The sequence below is a fragment of the Eubalaena glacialis genome, chromosome 19 (assembly GCF_028564815.1).
Source record: "Eubalaena glacialis isolate mEubGla1 chromosome 19, mEubGla1.1.hap2.+ XY, whole genome shotgun sequence".
Lineage (NCBI taxonomy): Eukaryota > Metazoa > Chordata > Mammalia > Artiodactyla > Balaenidae > Eubalaena > Eubalaena glacialis.
Window position 1 is genome coordinate 22772224 of NC_083734.1, and position 23692 is coordinate 22795915.

The 23692-nt window shown below is 45.1% G+C and overlaps 2 protein-coding genes across 3 annotated transcripts in view; one reads left to right on the forward strand and one right to left on the reverse strand.

Moving 5' to 3' along the window:
• Positions 1–925: 925 nt before the first annotated feature.
• On the reverse strand, positions 926–11142 carry C19H17orf78 (chromosome 19 C17orf78 homolog). Its single transcript, XM_061176448.1, is given in 8 exon segments — positions 926–1003; positions 3671–3793; positions 4391–4531; positions 5530–5639; positions 8373–8465; positions 8468–8656; positions 10043–10099; positions 11085–11142. Coding segments are annotated over 8 exon segments (849 nt in total).
• Positions 11143–22613: 11471 nt separating this feature from the next.
• Positions 22614–23692, forward strand: part of ACACA (acetyl-CoA carboxylase alpha) — a 231396-nt gene continuing 230317 nt past the window's right edge. The window contains exon 1 of one of the 2 annotated variants that reach the window (XM_061177170.1): positions 22614–22757. The gene's annotated coding sequence lies outside the window, so the exon portion shown is untranslated. The remainder of the gene's footprint in view (positions 22758–23692) is intronic. The other variant, XM_061177167.1, reaches the window with a different exon arrangement.

Below are 23692 nucleotides of genomic sequence, written 5' to 3' on the forward strand. Positions count from 1 at the left end.
TATTTAAGTAAGTCAGACTTGACTTATAGCCGTGCCTCTGTGAGAAAGAGCACATAATCATGTTGCTCTGGAATCCTTGTTCAGAATGTCTGCAGCTCACCGTGATGGTAAGGTATAATGTCAGACCAACTTTAGGAATTCTGGATTATCAGCAGACCTTGTCTGGATCCTATTTGTTTTTGTTTGTTTGTTTTTGTCTTTTGGCTGCGCTGCACAGCTTGCAGGATCTCAGTTCCCCGACCAGGGATTGAACCCAGGCCACAGCAGTGAAAGTGCCGAGTCCTAACTACTAGACCACCAGGGAATTCCCAGTCTGGATCCTATTTGTATGCAGTCCCTAAGCGCTTTGGGGATGAGTCACGAGGAGGACTTTTGGAACGCTTAGGGTCACGTTCCCTTCCCCAGTGTGTGGAGAGCTGCATGTAGTGGCAGAGGCTAAGTCATAAAGCCCTCTGAATGCCAGCCTGGGAAAACAGGAGCCCCACCCTCAGCCGGCTGAGAGCCAGTGCGCGTGAGGTCAGCAGAGAGGACAATAGAGGACTTGGTGAATGTGCCACACCAAGGGCTGCTTTGCTCAGTTCCTTGGAGGCTGTGTTTAAACCTTTTGTCAAAGAGAGTAATGGGTCCATTCATAGTGCTTAGAGGGAAGACTTTTTGTTTTCATTTGATGGGATGAAAAAAATATCCATTTTTTGTGGGATTACCAAGTGAATTTCAGAGGCTTGTGGCTAAGTCAGTAGCAAAGGCATGAGAGTAACTCTGGAGCCCAGGCTTCCCCCTCATTGGCCTGGCATTACTGTCTGATCGTAATGTCCCTGCTGAAGATACGAGGGTAAAATTGGCAAGAATCTGCCCACACTGATTAATAGTAGGGAGAAGACAATGTAGTATCTTTCATTCAGTGTGTGAGGCGGAGCAGAACTTTTCAGAAGTATGTCTCGTGGACCACAGTGATCTCTGCAGCTTTCTTGGGGCTTGATGATTTGGGAGCATCTTGTCCAACCTAGAGATTGAAAGGAAATATGAAAGATAAAGAAGGATGCAAATGGGTATTTCTTAATGTACCAACAAAGGGATAGCTTAGTACAAAACCCCGTGTAACTCCAAGTTCACATCATTTCGCCTTTGTTAGCCACCAATTCTAGGAAAAGTTATTGTGCTTTACACTGAGAAAGTATCAGCAAGGTGCACTTATGTATGAGAACCTACAGTTTGTTGGAACCAATAACCTCCTAGTAAACAGCCCAGCCATCCCTTGTTTGACCGATTTGCCTTGAATGGAAAAGGCCCTGGATGTGCAGCTACTTTGGATCCCAGATGCACAGGGATTCTACTTCATTCCTGGAATCAGGCCCAAACAATCTCACTCTGTTTGAGAAGGGGCAAAGATCTGGGTCAATGTGGACCAAATATTTTTTACTAATCCCATTCCACTCTCATTATACCGTGTCCCATCTGATTTTGTATGTACTTTCTAAATGCTTAACTGTTATGAACGTAGACTCTAAGCCTCTTGAAGGCAGGGAACGTGGCACATAGAAGGCTTTCAGTAAAATTTTGTGGAAGAGATGAATAAGCCAATAAATCCAGTATAGGAATTAAAAGACCTGAATTTTAGTTCTGTTTCCACTAGCTGTGTGACCATGGGAAAGTCAATAACCTTTCTAAGCCTTAGTTTAAGTATCAGTAAGATGTAGATACCTGCCCTAGCTACTTCCCAGGATTTTTATGAGGCTCAAATGAGGCAGTGTGTATAAAATTTCTTTTTTAAAATTAATTCCTTTATCATTTAGTAGCTTATTTTGTTCATGGGAGAAATTCAATCAGAGTTGCTGTTACGTGGCTTCTTCTAATTCTGGACTAGACTTTTTAGTCCCCTTCAGGCCTATTTCTTTCAATGTTCAGTAGAAATGATAATGTTGATTGGATTAAAGAACTAAAAATACACCAAATTATAGAATTATACTAATTTACATGGGCTCATCATCTAACATTAGCAGAAACAGGATTATAGAAAATATTAACCTAGACCAGAGATGACAAATAAGTTGGCATTGGATACCTAAAGCACTGTAATAAAAAAGATTGATGCCATGCCTGGGTGGAAAGAGTGCCATGCTTGATTTTTTAAAATTGAGATTTAATTTTCATATAACATTGTGTAAGTTTAAGGTGTCCAATGTGTTGATTTGATGCATTTATAAATTGCATTGTGATTACCACGGTAGCTTTAGCTAACATCCCATCACGTCACATAATTATCATTGCTTTTTTGTGGTGAGAATGTAAAAGATCTAGTCTCTTAGCAGTTTTGAAGTGTACAATATGGTGACTATAATCGCTATGCTGTGCATTAGACCTCTGGAATGTATTCATCTTCTAGTTGCACTCCGCTTGATTATTATTATTATCATTATTATTATTTGGCTGCATTGGGTCTTCGTTGCTGCACACGGGCTTTCTCTAGTTGCGGCGAGCGGGGGCTACTCTTAGTTGCGGTGCACGGGCTTCTCATTGTGGTCGCTTCTCTTGTTGCGGAGCATGGCTCTAGGTGTGTAGGCTTCAGTAGTTGCAGCACATGGGCTCAGTAGTTGTGGCTCACGGGCTCTAGAGCGCAGGCTCAGTAGTTGTGGCGCACAGGCTCAGTTGCTCCGAGGCATGTGGGATCTTCCCAGACCAGGGATCGAACCCGTGTCCCCTGCATTGGCAGGTGGATTCTTAACCACTGCGCCACCAGGGAAGTCCTCTGCTTGATTATTGATATGTGCGGTTGACATGGAACTAAAGAGTGTGTCCCATCCTGGACTATATAATCTTTGAGACCCATTCTCAGTGCTGTTATTCTACAAAAGTGGCCACCTTCTTTAATTTAAAAAAGTATTGGAGTCCTCATCTCTTTGCGTCAGTGGGTTTTTAGATGTAGAGAAGGCACCCATCACTTTCTTGTATTCAAAGGCTGCGTCCATTCCTGGTGGGAAAACTATTTAAAGCAGCCATGCTGAGCCAGTGGTGTGGTGTCTGACTTACACACCAAAGTGCAATATGGATTTATAATCCTGCCAGGAAACCCCAGGGCAGGGAAGAAAGAAGGTGCTTTGCCAAGTATTCAGGCTGTGTTCAAGTGTGGTGGTTCCTGAACTGTGTTGTATGTCAGAGTTACCCAGGGGCAGGGATGGAGACATAGGTTGTGGGCTCTGAAGCTCTTACAATTTCAGGGACCCTTTTTAAAGAAAAAGAATACAAATTTTAAAAATACAAAATTGGATACAAAGCCTTTGTGCAGGTCCCGTGGGTCCTGAGTTTAAGCTTCATTAATTTCACAGTAAATCCACCTCTACTTAGGGAGCTTGTTAAAAATCTTAAAAAAAAAAAAGGGGGACTTCTCTGGTGGTCCAGTGAAAAAAAAATCTTAAAAATAAGACTCCTGGTCCCACTCTAGCCATTCTGATTTATTATATCTGATGCCCAGAAATAGCTATTTTCAATAAGTACCCTATTGTATTATGACCCTGCAGATGTTAAGAAAACAGTAGTACAAATACCTGCCCATTTCTTGACACATAAAAGAATTACCCACATTTGCTGCATAATTAAAGCAGCTTCCTGTCCCCCAGGATTTATATATTAACCCCATTTTCTCTAGGCAAATGACAATAGCCATACAGAGAACACTTTCCTTTTTGGGCTGAGAGTCAGTCTGGGATTCAGCTACACCAGGTTGCTGGCCTTCCTTTCTTTGCCTTCTCCACAACCTCTGGCATTGGCATAGCTCTCTGGCTCCTAGGCATTGACTCTGAAGGGAGAAAATGACTGGTATTAACTTCAGGTGGCTGCTGTGCATCTGATTATCTTCCAAGCCTCACATCAGGCCATTTAAAGAAAATCATCTCTCTTGTTTTTTTTGGCTGTGCCACACGGCTTATGGGATCTTAGTTCCCCAGCCAGGGATCGAACCCGGGGCTGGCAGTGAAAGCATGGAGTCCTAAGCACTGGACCACCAGGGAATTCCTGAAAATCATCTCTTCTAAGGAAAAAGAAAATATTCATTCCTATTGGCTCTATCCTCCCTAGAGAATATACAAGTACAGCAGAGGAAAGGAACTTGCATTTAGCAAGCACCTCTTCGTGCCAGGGGCCTTTCCCACAGAATCTCCATTAAACTTCATAACCACCATGAGAGGCAAATATCATTAGTCCCATTTTAAAGATGAGGCAGCTGAGGTTGGAGGAGGCAAACAACTTTCTCAAAGCCACTCAGCTGGTGAGTGTAGAGTGGCAGGTGTGTCCAAACTCCAAAGTCTGTGCTTTTCTCATTATGCCAGCCTGCCTCTGGGACAGAAGGAGGTCTTTATAGATCAAGTCCAAGGACCCAGTACATCAGCAAACTTACAGGGCATGGGACTTCAAAAATGACGAACACTGTAATGGCAATTCCACTGAACAACAAGGTGACTGCAATCAGAAATTTGACCACAATGCTCCATTTCTGCCTCTTCTCTAGGTCCTCATCTGTGTCTAAAAGGAGAGAGAGGAATAGAAAAGGGAGAAAAGAGAACTTGAGAGAAGGAAGAGATTGACCTTTTGACTTGAAGTTCTCCTGGCTCACAAGACGAATAGGGGCCCAGCCTGATTCAGAGACAGAGGCTGAATTTCCAGTTCAGAGTCAGGAGTGGGGTAGGCATCATGGGCTCTGCTCTAACCTCCTTTGCAGTCTCTTCCCAGAGTCACCTTTACTAGGATTTGGAATTTTTCCATGATCAAGTAGGATTGATTCTTGCACTGCTTTCATGGAAAGATAAGTTACGCAAGGGAGTCTGTCACCAGCAGCCCTCTCAGGGTCTCTGTCCTTGTGCCCCGACACACATACTGTATGGGATTAGCAAATCACCTTTCCTATGCTTTTCTCGATTTAATGGGGCATAGGAGGGACAGAGGTAAATTGCCATTGTTTTTGGGTCATAAGCCAAATTTGGGGACAAATGGCTCATATGCATCTTGTTATTACTAATCTCATATTTATGTTTCTCCTGTTGGAACTGGGATGTAACCCAAACTGAAATCTTACAGAATTTGAGTCCTGGCCAATTTAGGGAGGGCTCTTTGTAAAAACAATGCAGATGAAAACATGCTTCTTGGTTGTTGTCATCACTGTAACGAGTGCTTAGAGTTTAAATGTCGCCTCTCTATTCGCACAATGGCTGGAATTACCCACCACACTAATACCCTTTATACTGTCCCCAAATCTGGCTACATGGTGAGCTCACTTGTGTGGAGGTGAAGGATTATTAATAGTGTCAAGCTACAAACATTTCTGGGACCTTCTTTATAGAGAAGCTTATTTTTTTCCCATAAGAAATGGAGTGATTTTGTAATGCAAACTGTGTGTAACTTCTCAACCTCCAGGAAAATTCTAGGAGACCCAGGCAGGTGTTGGGACTGAAAATGTTTCTTTTTCTTTCCATTCTTGTCTCACCTCTACTTATTCTGTACCTTGTTTCAGAGGACTAGAAAAATCATCAATCCTTGTAGTTTTCTCTCCTTTTCCCCAGGAGTTACGAAGGTGGTAGTGGTGGGAAAAGTCTCTGATGAAGCCCCCATCACTGGATAGACCTTACACTGGGAGATCCCTGGTAAAAAAGCTATAAAACAAGAAAGAAACAATGAAAGGACAACTGAGAAAACTTTATCCTGCCTTTGATTTCACCTGACAAAACCCTAGCTCTACCCAGCTGATATAAACTTCTAAATGTGGCCCCATTGATCTGTCCATAGGTTTAAAGTGTGGGCCTTAATAATGCCAAAGAATAAATGAGGATAGAGATACTAATAAGATATGGATTAAATTCCCATGGCGCCTTTGACTAATGTAGGTTCAGAGTGAAGGAGTATGGCCATACTCGTAAGGCCATAATGATAATAAGGATGGAGGGTGTAGCGCCATTGAAAGTTTCCTTCTTTAAAAAAGATGGCTCCAAAGTCCAAGGAAGAACATGAAGTAGCATAATTTGCCTTAATGACTGCAGCAGGTCTGTCTAGTGGAGTCTAAGTAAACGACTTTGAGAGCGGTTTGGGGAAAGGGGGAGCTGGAAGAAGGGGAGACCTCCCAGCTTCATGTACCCCTCAATTTCATTCTTTCAGCAAATATTTAAAAATGAATATCTAGTATGTGCCAGGGACTGCTTCCGTACTTTGGATATATCAGCTGGGTACATTCTACCATGGGAACAAGCAAGGGGGAAGGAGGGCTGAGGGGGGACGGGGGGGAGCAGACAATAAGTACAGTAAGTTTTATGGTTTGTTAGAAGGGGATAAGTGCTATGAAAAGAAACTAAAAGTAGAGAAAGGTAAGGGAGCAGTCTGAGGGGTGCAGGTGGGCAGTGGTTGGGCGACCTACAGGATAGGCTGGTTTCATTGAGAAGATGAGAACTGAGCTGAGACTTGAAGGAGGTGAGGGGATTAGCCAAGCAGATGCTGGGGAACTAGGCAGAGGGAACAGTTAGTGTAAAAGCCCTGGGGCAGAGTATGTCTGGCATGTTTTAGTTTTAGAGGAAGAGCACAGAGGCCAGAGAGATTGCAGTGGAGTGAGCAAGGCGACAGTCATAGGAGATGAGGGAGTTTCTGAAGGAAATGGGTCCATATCACTTAGGGCCTTGTAGGCCAGTTTGAGGACTTTGGTTTTTGTTCTGCTTGAAGTGGGGATCCGTTGCAAGTTTTTGCGCAGAGAAGTGACTGGATGGCTTTGTTTTTAAAGGATCAGTGGGCTGCTGAGTTGGAAACAGACTGTAGGGGGGGCCTGGGAGAAGCAGAGTAACCTGTTAGGAGGCTCTCGCAGAATCCAAATGAGAGATGATGGTGACTCAGACAGCTGTGGAAAAGATGGGGTGCGGATGGATGCTGGCTGTGGTCTGGAACCACCTTCACGTGCCTCCAAAATTGATCTAATCCAGTTCCGACAGTGGTTCCTATTCTATTTTTAATGGCCTCCTGTCATTGCATATTAAATTGAGATCTGTACGTCCTACTTGACTTTTCTGAATTATTCTCCCAGGTCTTAAGCCCATGTGAAAATGACAGTTCTTTACTTCAGAGGCCAGTGGGCACAGTACCAGGTACTGTACACAAATTATAGGGGAAGTAGTCCTTGATTTGTTTAATCAGGAAGACAGTGTTGGCAAAGATAAGCAGAGACAGAGAGCCAACAGGCTCAAAAGGAAAAACAGGAGAATTATGTGGAATTTTTTTCAGCATAGTGCCAATCAGTTCTCTGAAGTGACAGCATATGTGTTTCAGGGTCAGATGAGATGAAGATAAATAAATCTCACTTTGGAAAAGTAACATATAAGTTCTCTGAGTTTTGGTTTCCTTATCTGCAGGATGGTTATAATAAAATAATTCTTGGTCTACCTATTTCACAGGAGTGACGTGAAGATCAGAAACAAAAATGAGAAAGCAGGTGTGAAAAACACTTTGCAAACTGAGTGATATTATGATTGAAAGAGAAGGCAAAACCTAGAGATCCTGTCTCTGCATAGAAGAACTGTGCCCTCTAGCCACAGGGATAATGGGATTTCAGTGTGGCATGTCTTCCCACCTCCTGGGAGCCACTGTTTCAAAATCTACTTAATAGGCTTTTCATCCGTCAGTGTAGTTCCAGTTCTGCCCAGCTTCTAAATTAATGTCCATCCCTGTTGGCAGCTCATCTCTTAGGTCTCATCTGCTAGGTAACTGACTATTAAGGTGGAGCAAGTTTGTAAATACAAGCAGTCTATTCCCAGTGCTGATGGAATTGCAATATTAGCTTTTCTTTGGCTAAGAATCTTTGAGCAAGAATTCCCCCACTTTAAGGAGAGCTACAAAAAATGCAAAGTTATGAAATGGATAATTTAGGAGATGATGCTTTATTACAAAATAATTCATTTTAAATAGGGAACATTAGGTACATTATATTTAAGTGGAAATCTCCTTTAGAGATTATCCTGTAATAATACTAGCAGGTTGAAAGGGCTATTTGAGAGGCCTTACGTCTTGCTGTTGGGCTTACACATCTAGAAATTAGATCATCTTGTCAAATCTCTCATTTGTAGCTATGGAAACTGAGCATTGGAGAAATAAACACTTGTTTGATGTTATTTCTCTTGTATCCCACAGTTTCTCATGGGGTAAACAGACCATAGGAATCAGTTCATACTAATCAAATTCCAAAGAGCCTAATCCATGCACTAAAATGACATTTAAAAAATTTACATAGATTTGCCTAAAGAGAGAGAGGCTAATCCATTTCCTTGAGGCTTTAGTTGCTTCTAAGCTCTACCTGCCTCCAAGGACGTCAGCCAGAAGGCAGTGCCTACCTCCATCTCATTTTCCAATCTCACCTTTGCCTGTCACAAGGGATCCAATCTGAACCTTGGATGTGAGGGTTAGGTGACAGCTCGGGGGGGCAGTGCTGTTTCTGCGGGGAACAGCGTGACTCTCAGGTTCTTCAGAGTGTGCTTGACCTTTCGCCTTTTTTCCAAATATACAAGGTTGACTTTCACTTTGCTCCTAGAACCAAGACACTGCAAGGTAGCCACAGTCTGATTTTGGATGAATGTGGGCCATTTGGCTTCTGTCTGAGCTTCTGGAAGGAGAAAAGCCAGATAGGAAAATGAAGCCAGTTCTTAATCTGAATGGTGCCCAGCCAACCCACTTCCATTCATGGCCCACTGCTGTACTTTCTTCTCTTTTTCCTTCATTTCTTCCTCAGCATGTATCTAATGGTACTAAATATACAAGCCCTGCCTTTCCCCCTTCCCGCCATGGGTCCCGTGAAGATCGGTGACTGCAGTAAATGCAGCCCAGAGAGATGCTCCTAGGTTGTTTTTTCTAACGCAGAGCTGCTTGGGTGCCGCCTCCTTCTCTTTCCTCTCCCCGTCTCTTTTGATTTTTGCAGCCACGGCTTAGGTAACAACAGTTAATTAATTAATTAATTTATATTGTATAAGTGAACATTTTATTTTTTAATTTATTTTTTGTTACATGTATCTATTCTTTTTCAAATTCTTTTCCCAATTAGATTGTTACAGAATACTGAGCAGAGTTCCCTGTGCTCTACAGTAGGTCCTTTTGGTTATCCATTCTTTTTTTTTTTTTGAAGAACTTTTTGTTTTAATTAATTAATTTATTTTATTTATTTTTGGCTGCATTGGGTCTTCGCTGCTGCACGCGGGCTTTCTCTATCTGCATCGAGTGGGGGCTACTGTTCGTTGCGGTGTGAAGGCTTCTCATTGTCGTGAAGGCTTCTCATTGTCGTGGCTTCTCGTTGCGGAGCATGGGCTCTTCAGTAGTTGAAGCACGCGGGCTCAGTAGTTGTGGCTCGCGGGCTCTAGAGTGCAGGCTCAGTAGTTGTGGCTCACGGGCTGAGTTGCTCTGTGGCATGTGGGATCTTCCTGGACCAGGGCTCGAACCCGTGTCCCCTGCATTGGCAGGCGGATTCTTAACCACTGCGCCACCAGGGAAGCCTGGTTATCCATTTTAAATCTAGTAATGTGTACATGTCAGCCCCAAACTCCCTAACTATCCCTCCCCCCCACACACACCCTTCCTCCCTGGTAACCATTAGTTCGTTCTCTAAGTCTGTGAGTCAATAGCAGTTCATTTAAAAATGGGTTTCCAAGGACTTCCCTGGTGGCGTAGTGGATAAGACTCCGTGCTCCCAATGCAGGGGGCCCGGGTTCGATCCCTGGTCAGGGAACTAGATCCCACATGCATGACACAACTAAGAGTTCACATGCCACAACCAAGGAGCCTGCGAGCCGCAACTAAGGAGCCCACCTGCCACAACTAAGACCCGGCGCAACCAAATAAATAAATAAATTTTTAAAAAAATAAAAGATAAAAATGGGTTTCCAGAAAGCCTCTCAGGGGGATACATAGCTTTTAAACAGGATATTTGAGATCTGGTCTCGGATTGGGGGAGACAAGCATCTTTTAAAGGTAAAAATGTTCAGGAATGGCAAAACGATTTTTCAGGAAGGGCCCATTCCCTACCTCGCATTAGCATAGCCCTTTGAGAGGAAGAGACCAGGCAGCGGTTCCACTTGGCAGCTGCTGTCTCTGAGTTTTGGGGGAAAAAAAAGGTCAGGGTTGACTGGGTACTTACTCTTGAGAATTCTGGGCACTGGAGAGGGAGATACAGAAGAATGCAGTTCCTTCTCATAAAACTTGCACTTGGGGAGATCAGACATTCCCTCAAAAGGACTTCAAGATTTATGCAAGTGGGAGTTAGCCCAGTATAAAGAAAACTGGGTACCAGTCTATTATCCTTAGGGAAAAAGAAGGTAAAAGAGTTAACTAAGTTAATGAAAGACTAACCAACCCATTCCTTCAAACACTGCCTATTATCTCTTCTCCTTCCTGTTTTATCTACCTTCTTGTATTAAAACTTTTGAAAGTTTAATAAGTGTATTGTTGGACAAGATATCTCTCCAGGTTCCCATAGAATGATAGGTCATAGTTATTTATGCTTTTTGGCACATAACTCACAGGGTGTTGTGAGTTTTCTTCATCTGTTAAATTTGTTACTGCTGCACCTTATGCTGTTTGGCCTTAACTTTGGTCAGCTAATTTTAGAGATGAACCGTTTAGGACACTTTGAAAAATCATGTTTTAAATAAACAGTTATCAAAGAGCAGCAAGCGGTGCCATTCCACCCTCACACTACCCTTTCTCAGCTCTTCCCACCCAACAGCATCCTCATCTATTTGGATGTAATGCCATTAAAAAGGAAGACAACATCTTATGAGGGGTTATGAATTTAGGAGTCTTAGGTGATGACAGGACTGAAACTCTGACAGTACTTTCCAGGAAAGAAAGCCATCTAACAGTGAAAGGAATTTTAATGTTAGTTACATGAACAAAATGGAAGAATGCATCACACTCTCTGAAGACTTCTCACCATGAAACAGCTGTCTCTCTGGGTTGAATAACATGGGGAAAGCATCATCTGCTGAGTATTGGCTGTATCTCTATCTGGCGGAATACACCCCCAAACACTTTCTAGGCTTCTCTTTGGATTTCCCAGAATACTAGGCTAGAGAAGTACTTACCTTTCTTGTTAGCATCATAGGATGTAATGATTAGGCTGAAAACCAAGATGGTATCCATGTTAGCTTGGGCACATTCTCCTTGCAGAGACAGTATGCTGCTGGTCTGTCACAGCCACTTATAGCCTCGTCTCTAAATTCTTTCACTGCCTGGAACCAAATTTGACCCTGGGAGAGTCTGGTTCCACCCTAATTATTTTGCCACATTTCCTGACGGGAGAGAGGACCAAGTTTGTTTGTTAATGATTGATTCAGAAGATCTTCACCTGACTTCACCGCTGGTGCCGACATAAGGAGCTGTAATTACCTAGAGCTTTCCCCGGGAGAAAGGGCATAAACACCCAGTGATATGCTTTACAAATACTCGCAGAGAGACACGTAGACATTCGCATACATGTTCACTGACACAGGCACGGCTATTCACACACCGACATAAAGAGATGGAGAGATTCTATTAAGGAAAGTGATTTCTAGAATGGAGCAGGAAACTAGGACTGAGTGAGTCAGTGAGTTACACTGGCGAGGGCACTGGACTAGGAATCAACAGAACTGGGTTCCAGTTCAGCCCGTGTGGTTAAGTGTGGCACAATGAGAAAAATTTCTTGACTTCTATGGATCGCAATTTTCCCCTCTGTAAATGGAGCGTTCCAACCCAGTGATCTCTAGAATTCTTTCACAGTTATACACATAAACTTACCTTAGTACAGACATACCTGTCTAGTTTTGCACATTTTCACACTCCCGAATAGTGAAGTGAGTGTAGGTGGACCACATTCCTATGACTGCTGGGCTGAGAGGTTGTGAGGAAGAGCTAAGTACACTAGGTGAGTGGTACTGCCTGCAGTTTGGGAAGGCTTTCCTACACAGATAACTGTTGTAGAAGACTTTTCTAAAATTGTATCCTTTAGATTTTTCTAAAATTGTAGACTTTGTGATAGCATAGCTAGGGGGATCATAGCAATAATGAAGATCTACTCAGACCCTCTGAAGTCTCTTTACCCACTGTGAATGTACTTACTCCATTGGAGCCATTATAGGTTTGATTATGGGTAAGAAGGTTCTAGAGGCTGACGCTCTGATAATGATGTAAAGGGAGCTTGATTCAAGGGACTTTCCATAAGGGATTTCATGAGGTCTGAGTCAAAGCATAATTTAAATACTACCCTGTTTCCTGACATTTTAATTCAGGTTGAAATCTGGCTAAATTGAGCGTGAAGGGAAATCTTGGGAAAACAGAAAGGACAGAGGTGTCACTGAAGGATATGTTTCCTGAAATGTGGACGGAGGGGAGGAACTGCTGAACATGCAGCCACAGTGCCTTTCATTCCTTCCTGCCACAAGTCTTTATTATGCACCTACTGTGTGCCAGCCACTATTCTAGCAGTGAGCAAGGCCAAGTGTGAGTTCATGTGAAACAATGGGAAGCAGACAATAAACATGGTTGAAAATAAAGTAGTGCAGAGGGCTAACAATAAATAATATACAAATACACATACAAGATAATTAAAGATTGTGATAATCATCATGAAGCAACAAACAGGGTGATGAGGTGAAGGAGGAATGACAGAGGCCACTTTATTTATTATTATTATTATTATTATTATTATTATTATTATTATTATTATTATTATTTTGGCAGTTTGCAGGATCTTAGTTCCCCAACCAGGGATTGAACCCGGGCCCTCGGCAGTGAAAGCGCGGACTAACCACTGAACTACCAGGGAATTCCCAGAGGCCACTTTAAGTAGGGTGGTCAGGGAAGACTTCTGTCAGGAGGTGGCATCTGAGCTAAGAAAACCAGGAGAGTGGATGTCCTAGAAGCCAAGAAAGGAGGGTATTTCAAGGGAGGAATGGGTTTGTCCACTGGACAAACTGTCCACTGGATTTGACAATTCTGTAAGAGCAGTTCCAGCGGCATGGTGGAAGTCGGAGGCGGCTGGCTGAGAGGTAATTGGAGGTGAAGAAGTGTAGATCATCTTTGAAAGACATTTGGCTATGGAACGGAGGATAGAAGTGAAGCCAGCTGAGTAGAGGGAACATCAGTGCCTCAAATCTTGATTGGTCCAGACCAGCACTGTCTCAGTTGCCTGATTCTCCTAGCAGGGCTGGTGGGCAGAGAATAAAGGGGCTCCATTGCCTTTCCTGGGCTTCATGGTTTTTGCTTACATGATTTCCTTAACATGATTGCATCGTTCTCTGCTCCCTTATGGTGTCAGACACTTTCCCCTGCTGTCACTCTGTCTGAAATTTTCTGTAGATTAGTTCCTGGATGCCCCGTTACAGTGCTGCCACCTTGGAGCAGGGGTAGGAAAGGCTCTGAGGGCTATTCTCATTCTCTGTCACAAGGTGGCAGAAAGCTCACTCTTCCCAAAAGAGACCTTGTGCTCGTACAAAAAAGCAGAAAAGTTTTCTTTTACCGGCTCTCAGACCCTTCCCAAAAGTCAGCCTGCAGGTTGGAGCAGCCATACTGTGGGGTACAGAGAAGTGGGAGAGCTTCATTAACGAGTCAAAATATCCAGTAGTAGAAAAAACAGACCCAGAACTGCTTCTCTACTACTAGACATTTTTTTCTTTCCTATTACAGACATTTTGGCTGGTTTTCTAAGTGTTTGCAGTATCTGTGGAGGAGAGGATTTCTCTCCTGATCTCATTTCCCCACACAAAAAATTTCAAATTTAGGAGGAAAAAAAGCTATAACATAGGTGAGTTTTATGTTGTGTGCAGGTGAGAGATGTAACTCTGGAAGATAGTAGGAAACAGGGTGGGTCTATGGGAGGAGTACTTAGGCTCTGTAATCGACTGAATCACTTTGAGGAAGTCACTTACCTTCTCTGGCCTCTGTTTCAGTTCCTTTAATGAAATGGTTGGACGAGATTGTTTCGAAGGCCTCTTCCAGCTCTAAAATTATTACCTCAATGCCACACTCTGCTACTCTGTCTTTTAAGGGTGTATGTTTTTTATTTGTTTGTTTGGGTTTATTTTAAATTCTTTTATTGTGGAATATAGCATACATATAGAAGAGTATATAGAACATAAGCATATTTTTAATAATAATAATAATGTGAACATTATGTAATCATCACCCAAAGTAAGAAATTGAACATTGTCAGTAGCTTAGAAGCTCCTTGTATGTCTGTCCCTCTGGTCACACTCCTTTCCCTTCTCCCAGTCATTATTTTCCCATGCTTTTTAAAAATAGTGAACTATCAGGGCTTCCCTCATGGCGCAGTGGTTAAGAATCCACCTGCCAATGCAGGGGACTCAGGTTCGAGCCCTGGCTGCGGAGCAACTAAGCCCGTGCGCCACAACTACTCTAGACCCCGTGAGCCACAACTACTGAGCCCACGTGCCACAACTACTGAAGCCTGCGTTCCTAGAGCCCGTGCTCCGCAACAAGAGAAGCGACCACAACGAGAAGCCCACGCATCGCAACGAAGAATAACCCCCGCTCGCTGCAACTAGAGAAAGCCCACACGCAGCAATGAAGACCCAATGCAGCCAAAAAATAAATAAATAAATAAATTTATAAAAATAGTTAACTATCTACATATGTATCACTAAAAATACTTAAAAATTTTTTTACCTGCTCTTGCACTTATATAAATGGATAGATCATACCCTATGTATTTTAAAGTAAACTTTTTATTATGTATAACACAAAGTGAATACACCTCTCTCTATGTTGTCTCCCAGTCACTACCCACCATCAGGAGTAACCATTATCCAGATTTTTTACCACCACAGATGAGTTTTGCCTATTTTTGAACTATGTATAACAGGAAACACACTCTTGTGTGTCTGACTTTCTTTGCTCAACATTATGTCTGTAAAACTCATCCATATTGTTTCGTGTACCAATAATGTGTTCATTCTCATTGCTTTATAATATTTCACTGTATGAATGTACCATAACTTATTTATCTGTTCTACTGCTGAGAGACATTGGGTTGCTTCCAGTTTGGGGCCATAAGGAACAGTGTTCCTGGGGCACATTTGAAAGTTTCTCCAGAGTATAAATCCAGAAATGGACGCTGGGTTATAACATAAGCAGGGTTCAGCCTCACTAATTAATGCCAACCTGTTTTCTAAGATGTTGTCCCCATTTACTCTCCCATCTGCAGTATATGAAAGTTCCTGTTGTCCCAAAGGGGCCAAATTGCCTTTTCAGTGTGGTACAACCGTGGGACCTAGCAGGGCCAGGCATACCCTCACAATGCCAACGCTTTGATGCTTCGGCCACAGCCAGTTCTCCTGTTTACTTGCTCCCTCCAAGTAAGGGTAAAGGATTCAGATTAACCCTAGGTCCCTGATCACATACTCTATTACCCTGGGAATACTGGCCTGGGGTGGGGTAGGGTAGTGAATTTAATAACAATCATTCCTGAATTCATTGAGCGTCCATAGGATATTTTGTTCTTGTACTGAACACTAGTGGAAATGGAGAGGGGCCCAGAGAGAAAGGGGGAAGTAATATTTTCAGCATGCCTACTATGTTCCAAGTTTTGCATTAGAAACTTTACATTTTGGTTATAACATTTAATCCAAAACACAACCTTACAAGGTATGTGTTCTACCTCAGTTTTATAGACAAGGAAACTGAGGCTCAGAAAGGGGGTCATTTGCTCAAAGTCACAGAGCTAATTAGTGACAGAGTCAGGATTTAAAGCCTGGTTTACTTGATTAAAGAACTCAGCTCTTTACAGTGCAGAACACAGAGAAGGCTGTGTCCCTGCTGCTCTGTTGGCTAAGATTGCCAATACCAAGAACCAGTTCTTCTCAGGTCTGCTTGCCTGTATTCACTCCCAGAACTATGCTAGTCAATTGATATGGCCATCTCATTCATTGGTTTAAACTACATTTTATTTTCATTCATTTTGGGTTTCCTTTATCCTCTTCCTTCCTTTTCGTTTTCATTAAGAAATTTGGGCACATCAGCGCAGTAGTTACACTGATAAACAAGACTTGTGTTGCTCGTTCCACTTGCTGGTCTAGTATGTTAACCAGAGGTGAGATTTTAAAAGACAGGGATGGGGCTTCCCTGGTGGCACAGTGATTAAGAGTCCGTCTTCCAATGCGGGGGACATGGGTTCGAGCCCTCGTCCGGGAGGATCCCACATGCCGCGGAGCAGCTAAGCCCGTGGGCCACAAGTACTGAGCCTGCGAGCCACAACTACTGAGCCCACATGCCACAACTGCTGAGGCCCGTGCGGCTGGAGCCTGTGCTCTGCAGCGGGAGAGGCCACTGTGGTGAGAGACCCATGCACCGTGGCGAGGAGTGGCTCCCGCTCGCTGCAACTGGAGGGAGCCCGTGCACAGAAACGAAGACCCAATGCAGCCAAGAATAAAAACAAATAAATACATAAATTTATTTAAAAAAATAATAAAAATAAAAATAAAAAGACAGGGATGGGGACTTCCTTGGCGGTCCAGTAGTTAAGACTCTGCGATCCCTGGTTGGGGAGCTAAGATCCCCCATGCTGCGCAGCCAAAAATAAATAAATAATACATAATATAAAAACCCGTCTTTAAAAAAAAAAAAAAGACACTGAAATCTTCTGGCACAAGTTATGATACAGGGAAACTTTACGACTGAAGGGATGAAAAGGATAAAAGGAAGTTGAGCAATGGCTCAGTTTTCCTTTAAAGGCTCTACAAAAATTATTAGTGTTGTATTTTATTATTTACTGTGTTTCATATATAATAATAGCAGTGGAGAGTGAGGGTGTTTGTTTGGGGTAGACAGGTGAGAAAGGAGGAGGGGAGGTAGCAGGAGAAATGCAGCAGGAGAAAGCTGGGTTGGACACGGGAGAAATGGAGACGCTGGGGAAGCTGAAGAGAAGGTGAGGCAGGAGCAGGGAGTAAGCTCACCGGGAGCACTCTCACGGGCCTGCGGGAGAGTGAGGTCAGAGATGAGAAGGTTTAAAGCTGATCAATATGAAATGTCAGAATCCCAGGATCGGGCAGGACCTCAACAAGTGATTTTCCCTGCCTTCAGATAAAGGTCCCCTTATACTTTCTTTAGGTATTTAGTTATGAAGTGTATAGGACTTAGAAAGGGCTTTTTAAAAAAAAAAAAAGATGCTGGAGGTATCATGCAAGAGGCACCTAGGCTTTGGTGACTGCCAATTATAGACAGCACAGATAGGGACCGGAAGTGTCTGGGATTGGATAATAAGGAGGGAGGGAGAGCTGACATGCCTTGTGAAAACCCAAGTGTCCATGTGAAAACATCGTGGGGAGTCTCCACTGGGAACACTGTCCTTTGTTGTGTAATCCTACCTTTCATCATCAGGACCAGACTTACAAGGTGGCCTCGCTGAGGACATTTTCTGACCTTATGGTGTGAAGTTCCCTCGGGCTTTTAACCCTGGACAAACCTGAATGGTTGACTAGAGCAAAGGAACATAGTGTTCTGATAAGGCCTAGTGTCTTCTTTTTCTTCTATCTCACAACTGGAGCCTCAATTCTGCTCAAGGCACTGACTTTCTTGATGAAGTCTGTCCATCTGTAAAGCAGCTAAGTATCCTACTGGAGGTTTTGCCTCCCAGAAGTGACCTGAAGACGGACAAGCAGACATCAGGAGCAGAGTGGCCCCTCAGGTACAGAGCCAGCCTTTATTTCAGTCAGTGAAGCCTGTACAAATATCTCTACCTAGCTATGGAGGGGAAGTACCAAACTATAAGACATGCTCTCTGCCTTTAAGATTAAAATTCAGCTGGAGAGCTAAAACCAACATAGACACAAAAAATTTTAGTCTAATGCTGAACCATGTGGTGGTGACCAGATTGCTAGAGGAATTCAGAGGAAGGATAAATCAGTAGGAGCTGGACATGTAAAAGAGATCTTCTTAGAGAAAATGGGCTCCCAAGGACTAGAAAAATTCAGAAAATTAGGAAGGGGGAAGGACAAGTTTGCCAGCATAAGCAAAGGTAGGAGTAAGCATGGCAAGAGCTGGAAGCCAGATAAGAGTATATGTTCTATATTGGGGACCAGTGGGAAATAACATCCCAGTGTATCCCCTATCCTTTGTCCTAAAGGTCCATCACTGACATTGCCACTTAAGGAATTTGGAACCGTGGCCAGATAGCCACCAGGACAGGGTGCTCTTCATGGGTCCATTTTCTATTCAGGCACTTTCTTTCCTCCCTTGGTTCAACTTTGGCCTGACCTGACAGACTTTCCTGTCTAGGAAGTACAGGTGTAGGACACATTGCTGTTTATCAGAGACGTGGTAGCAAAGAGGGGGACAATAATGATAAATCCTAAATTGTTGTTCTTAACTCCAGGGTGAATAATTACTGCTTTAAAAAAAAGTCTACAGGGCTTCCCAGGTGGCACAGTGGTTGAGAATCTGCCTGCCAATGCAGGGGACACGGGTTCGAGCCCTGGTCTGGGAAGATCCCACATGCCGCGGAGCAACTAGGCCCGTGTGCCACAACTACTGAGCCTGCGCGTCTGGAGCCTGTGCTCCGCAACAAGAGAGGCCGCGATAGTGAGAGGCCCGCGCACCGCGATGAACAGTGGCCCCCGCTTGCCGCAACTAGAGAAAGCCCTAGCACAGAAACGAAGACCCAACACAGCCAAAAATAAATAAATAAATAAATAAATTTATTTTAAAAAAAATACAGATTCCCAGCCCCACTGTAGACTGTTTTTTTTTTTTTTACTCTTTTATTTGTTTATTTATTTATTTTTGGCTGTGTTGGGTCTTCGTTTCTGTGCTAGGGCTTTCTCTAGTTGCGGCAAGCGGGGGCCACTGTTCATCGCGGTGCGCGGGCCTCTCACTATCGCGGCCTCTCTTGTTGCGGAGCACAGGCTCCAGACGCGCAGGCTCAGTAGTTGTGGCACACGGGCCTAGTTGCTCCGCGGCATGTGGGATCTTCCCAGACCAGGGCTCGAACCCGTGTCCCCTGCATTGGCAGGCAGATTCTCAACCACTGTGCCACCAGGGAAGCCGGGGAATCTGTATTGTTAACAAGCACCTACTGATTCTGTTTCAAGGTGGTCTGTGGAACATACTTTGAGAAACACTACCATAAACTAAAGTAGAATTGACAATGAAGTGCTAAAATGTCCCAGACAGTGACACACATACTGTTATGTATTTCTGGGCTTACTCAGATTTGAGAATTTATCCTCTCCTATCTATGGCTCTTATAAAACTTACATGGTTATCATTTAAGGAGTAAGATCTAGACACTCTGTTTTGGTGTTTAGTTTTGTCTTCCCAACTAGATTGGGATCATCTTAAAGACAGGGATGCCCTCAGGCTTTTCTTATTTTCCCTGTAGTAGGGTGAGAGACCATCTTTTTTTTTAAAATTAATTAATTAATTAATTAATTAATTAATTTTGGGTGTGCCGGGTCTTAGTTGCGGCATGCGGGATCTTTTAGTTGTGGCATGCGGACTCTTAGTTGTGGCATGCATGTGGGATCTAGTTCCCCGACCAGGGATAGAACCCGGGCCCCCTGCATTGGGAATGCCGAGTCTTACCCGCTGGACCACCAGGGAAGTCCCAAGAGACCATCTTTAAGGTTGGAAGGTAGCTAGAATGCTTAGGAAAAAATCCCTGGTAACTTTATCTAACCTTCTTGAAAAACCTGAAGGCCATTTGATATTTGGGAACTTGTATTAGTTTTCTAGGGCTGCCATAATAGAGTATTACAGACTGGGTGGCTTAAACAATAGAAGTTTATTTCTTCACAATTCTAGAGGCTGTAAGTCCAAGATTGTGTCAGCAGAGTTGGTTTCTTCTCAGGCTTCTCTCTTTGGCTTGTAGATGGCCATCTTCTCCAGCAAAAAAGCCACATTCTGGTAAGTGCTTCATCAACTGTGATTCACAGATGGTCTTCCCTGTATGTGTGTCTGTGTCCTACTCTCCTCTTCTTATAAGGACACCGGTCATTTGGAATTAGGGCCCACCTAATGACCTCATTTTAATTCAATTTCCTCTTTAAAGAAAGAGCCTATCTCCAAATATACTCACATTCTGAGGTGCTGGGGGTTGGGACTTGGACATAGAAATTTTAGAACACAATTCAGCCCATTACAGCCTCTAGTTTCAGCATCTAGAAATGTGCCACTCACTCCCTTCTGTTACACCTGTTAGTCTTATATAGTAAGTTCTCTCCACCCTTTAGCTTTCCTCCTCCACTTTTTACAGACATAAGCTTGTGTGGCAAGTACCCATGGAACAGCTCTAAAGAGCCTGTAGTAGAGATAGGCAGGTTGTGGCATGCACCAAACAGCACAAAACTCAGGAGTTGTTGAAATTCCAGGTGTACTGTCTTAGAGACACAGCTCTCTGCCCAGTTGTCTTACCGTTTGATAATAATAATTAGATTATTATATCATATGTAAGTGGTCTTGGTGTATCCTAACTCATTCTTCATTTTCTCTCACAGCAGCTCATTCATTAGGCCTTTCCTTGGCTAGTTCTTTAGAGAGCTCAGTTACTTCAAAAGTTCAGTGAGGTCAAAAAGCAGGCCATGTAAGGGCTTGCTGAAGTTTCCCATAAGGACAGTTTTTTGTTTTTTGTTTTTAATTAATTTATTTATTTTTGGCTGTGTTGGGTCTTCGTTTCTGCGCAAGGGCATTCTCTAGTTGTGGCAAGCGGGGGCCACTCTTCATCACGGTGCGTGGGCCTCTCACTATCGCGGTCTCTCTTGTTGCGGAGCACAGGCTCCAGACGCGCAGGCTCAGTAGTTGTGGCTCACGGGCCCAGTTGCTCCGCGGCATGTGGGATCTTCCCGGACCACGGCTTGAACCTGTGTCCCCTGCATTGGCAGGCAGATTCTCAACCACTGCGCCACCAGGGAAGCCCCAGGACAGTTTTTGAGCACCACTCCCTGGTTTTGCAGTGCTCCTAAGGCTGATAAACAGCAACATCGCTAAGAAAGAACCTATTATAAGTAATAGGAACTAGGAAAGGTAGATGAAAAATAAAACAGGCCACCTCAAGATTTCTGGTTCTTTACAAAGTCACTTCTTTCATAGAGCACTATTAGGGAGAGGCAAAGCTTCCCTCTTCCCAGGCTTTTTTTTTTTTTCCCCCCCTGAGTCAGTCAAGTCAAACATCTTGTTAAACCTTGAGGTTTTGCTCAGTTATCTTTACATCCTGATTTTCCGCTCTTTGTTCAACTGACAGATGCACCTAATGACAGTTATTGTGAAACATGGGTCACTTCTCTGTAAAGTTCACATTTTCTTTCTAAATTTGTTTCCAGTCTCTATTATTTTAAAGTAGGTTGGTAAACTCCTGGAGAAGCCAGCACCTAGTGGTATGATGAGGGCTCCTAGATGAATACTCTTCCCTGTTGACCAACCTTTCCATCTTCCTGCTTCTGCTTCCACCCAAGAACTTCTGACCTCAGGTCGTGTATCTATACCCTATTCACTTTTTGCCCTCTGGCACAGAACTTCTTCTGGCACCAAACTGTCATCCTCTGTGCCTCTCGACCTTTAGCACAAGCTTGTGTTAAGGATCAGAAAAGTACTCTGGGCAGGGTTGGAAGGAGTTAAACTCACCCATTCTTCTGAAGTGCAATTTTCACCCATTCTTCTTAAGTGCAATTTTCTCTAATTTTCTCTCTCTCTCCTGCCCTATAGTTGTATTATATGTTGGGACTCTTTCCAGTTACTATTAATTTTCAACACACAGCAACCATGAAAGTGTTGCTATAAAATAACTGGCAAAACTAGAAAAATTGGTTGGCGTCTTCTCAAAGGCCTGGTGTAACCACCGTGGAGGTGGGGAGGCACGCTTCTTTCGGAGAAGTCAGGAGTTGACTGCCATCATTTTCCGGGCTCGGCGCAGGCACAGGAGCCTGTCCTTTGGCACCCTGCCCTTCCTACAGAGCTTCTTTCATCGAGGCTTCCCCTCAATGCTTCAGGATCCAGCCCCTCACACTCCTTTGGGGCGGGCAAGCCCAGCGAGGCCGGTTATGTTGTCTCAGAATAGGGGTTAGTTTGCCTGCACTAACTTGGAAACCACGCGGTGTGATCCTGGGCAATTCACGGATGCGATACCCACCTCTTCGGGGCGCTGGGATTGAACACGGTGAGGTGTTCACGTGTTCTGAGTCCTGGTCCCTTCCGGGCTCCCTTCCCGCGCAGCGAGCCGGCGGGCCCCCGCCCCTCTCTCAGGGATGGGAGGGGCGTGTGGGGCCAGTCCCCCATTCCCCCAGCTGCCGGGAGCGGGAGACGCCCGGCTGGCCCTGCACCGCCCCCGGGGAAAGGGCCCGCGGCCGCCCGGGACCCGCCCGCCCCCTAGCCGCTGGGCCCCGAATGGCAGAGCGGCGCTCGGACCATCTGCATCGCCTCACGTCGCCCCGCCCCGCGCCGCTCTCCCATTGGCTGTCGCCGGGCCCTCCCGGCCCGCGCCTCTCCTGGCTGCCACCCTGACCGCGCCGCCGCCGGGAGCGGGGTCGGAGGTGAACGGCCTCGAGTAACCCCGGACGTAGTCACCTCACGGGGCTCGCCGGCTGAGGTGGGAGCGGGGGCGGGGCGGGGCCGGCGCCGTGAAGCCCCGCCCCTCCCCCGTGTGCCGGGCCGGCCTGGTGCTGCGCGCCTGTCAGCCATCGCCGGAGCTGTCGGCGTCTCCTCCCGCCCAGCACCGCCTCCGCGCAGGGGCTCCGGTACCGCCGAACCTCGGACGCCGCCGCCGCCTCCTTGAGGTGAGGGGAGGGCCGCCCCGGAGCCTGCGATCCGGGACCGGGAGAGGCTGGGCCCCGGGGAGGGGCGGTGGCTGCGACGGGCCGCCTCCCATCTTCCGCCGCACGCGGCCCGGGCTCCATCCCGTCCGGACCCGGTGCTTGGCAGCCCAGCCCTCCCCGCAGCTCTGGGGCCTCGAGTTCCCCTCTGGGGAGACCTGGAGGGGCCTGGGGTCTCCGGGCGTGGGAGCTCAGACCCCGGAACGGGGAGACGTACAGCCCAGGGCCTCTAGGAAGGGGCTGGTGAGACTGCCTGGAGCGGGTCCCCTCATCCTCCCTCCCCAGCCCCGGCGTGGTCTGATCCCTTCCAGACCCCTGTCTCTAATGGGACCCTGCGCTCGGGAAAGGGAGAGGACCCACGTGGGAGGGGGATGTTGAGGGTTGGGTTCAGTTGCGCTGGAACTCTGCCTCTTTTGCAGAGTGAGGTGTGGGGTGCAGAGACCCGGGCTTCTGTTGCTCTCGCTGTGTCTTTGTATCGTGGTGGGAGCCAGGGCCGGGCAAGGTGTCCCTTGCCAGTTCCTGCTCCCAGGGTTTTTATTATGTTTTCTGTGTGGGACGTAGTAAAGGTACCTGCCTGCTCTTAACTCTCTCCCTCACGTCTGCCATACTTACCAAGGGAAGCTCTCGGAGATAGGACGTCGCAAGGTGGTGTGAGGCTAATGATTCCAGAGGAAAACGTGCCTGAAGGTCTTGCTCGGGTCAGCGCCAACATTATTTTTGGATTTGGACGCGGGAAAGTGGCCACTAGCCGACACTTGGAATCAGCTCTAAATATCAGGGACTCCAAGTAGGCCTTGTGGGTTTTATAGAAACAAGTAAGAATAAGCTAAAAACCGCTCAGGTTGCCGAAATACTTTAACTTTAGGTGTTTTTGTTTTGGGGTTTAAGATTGAAATCAA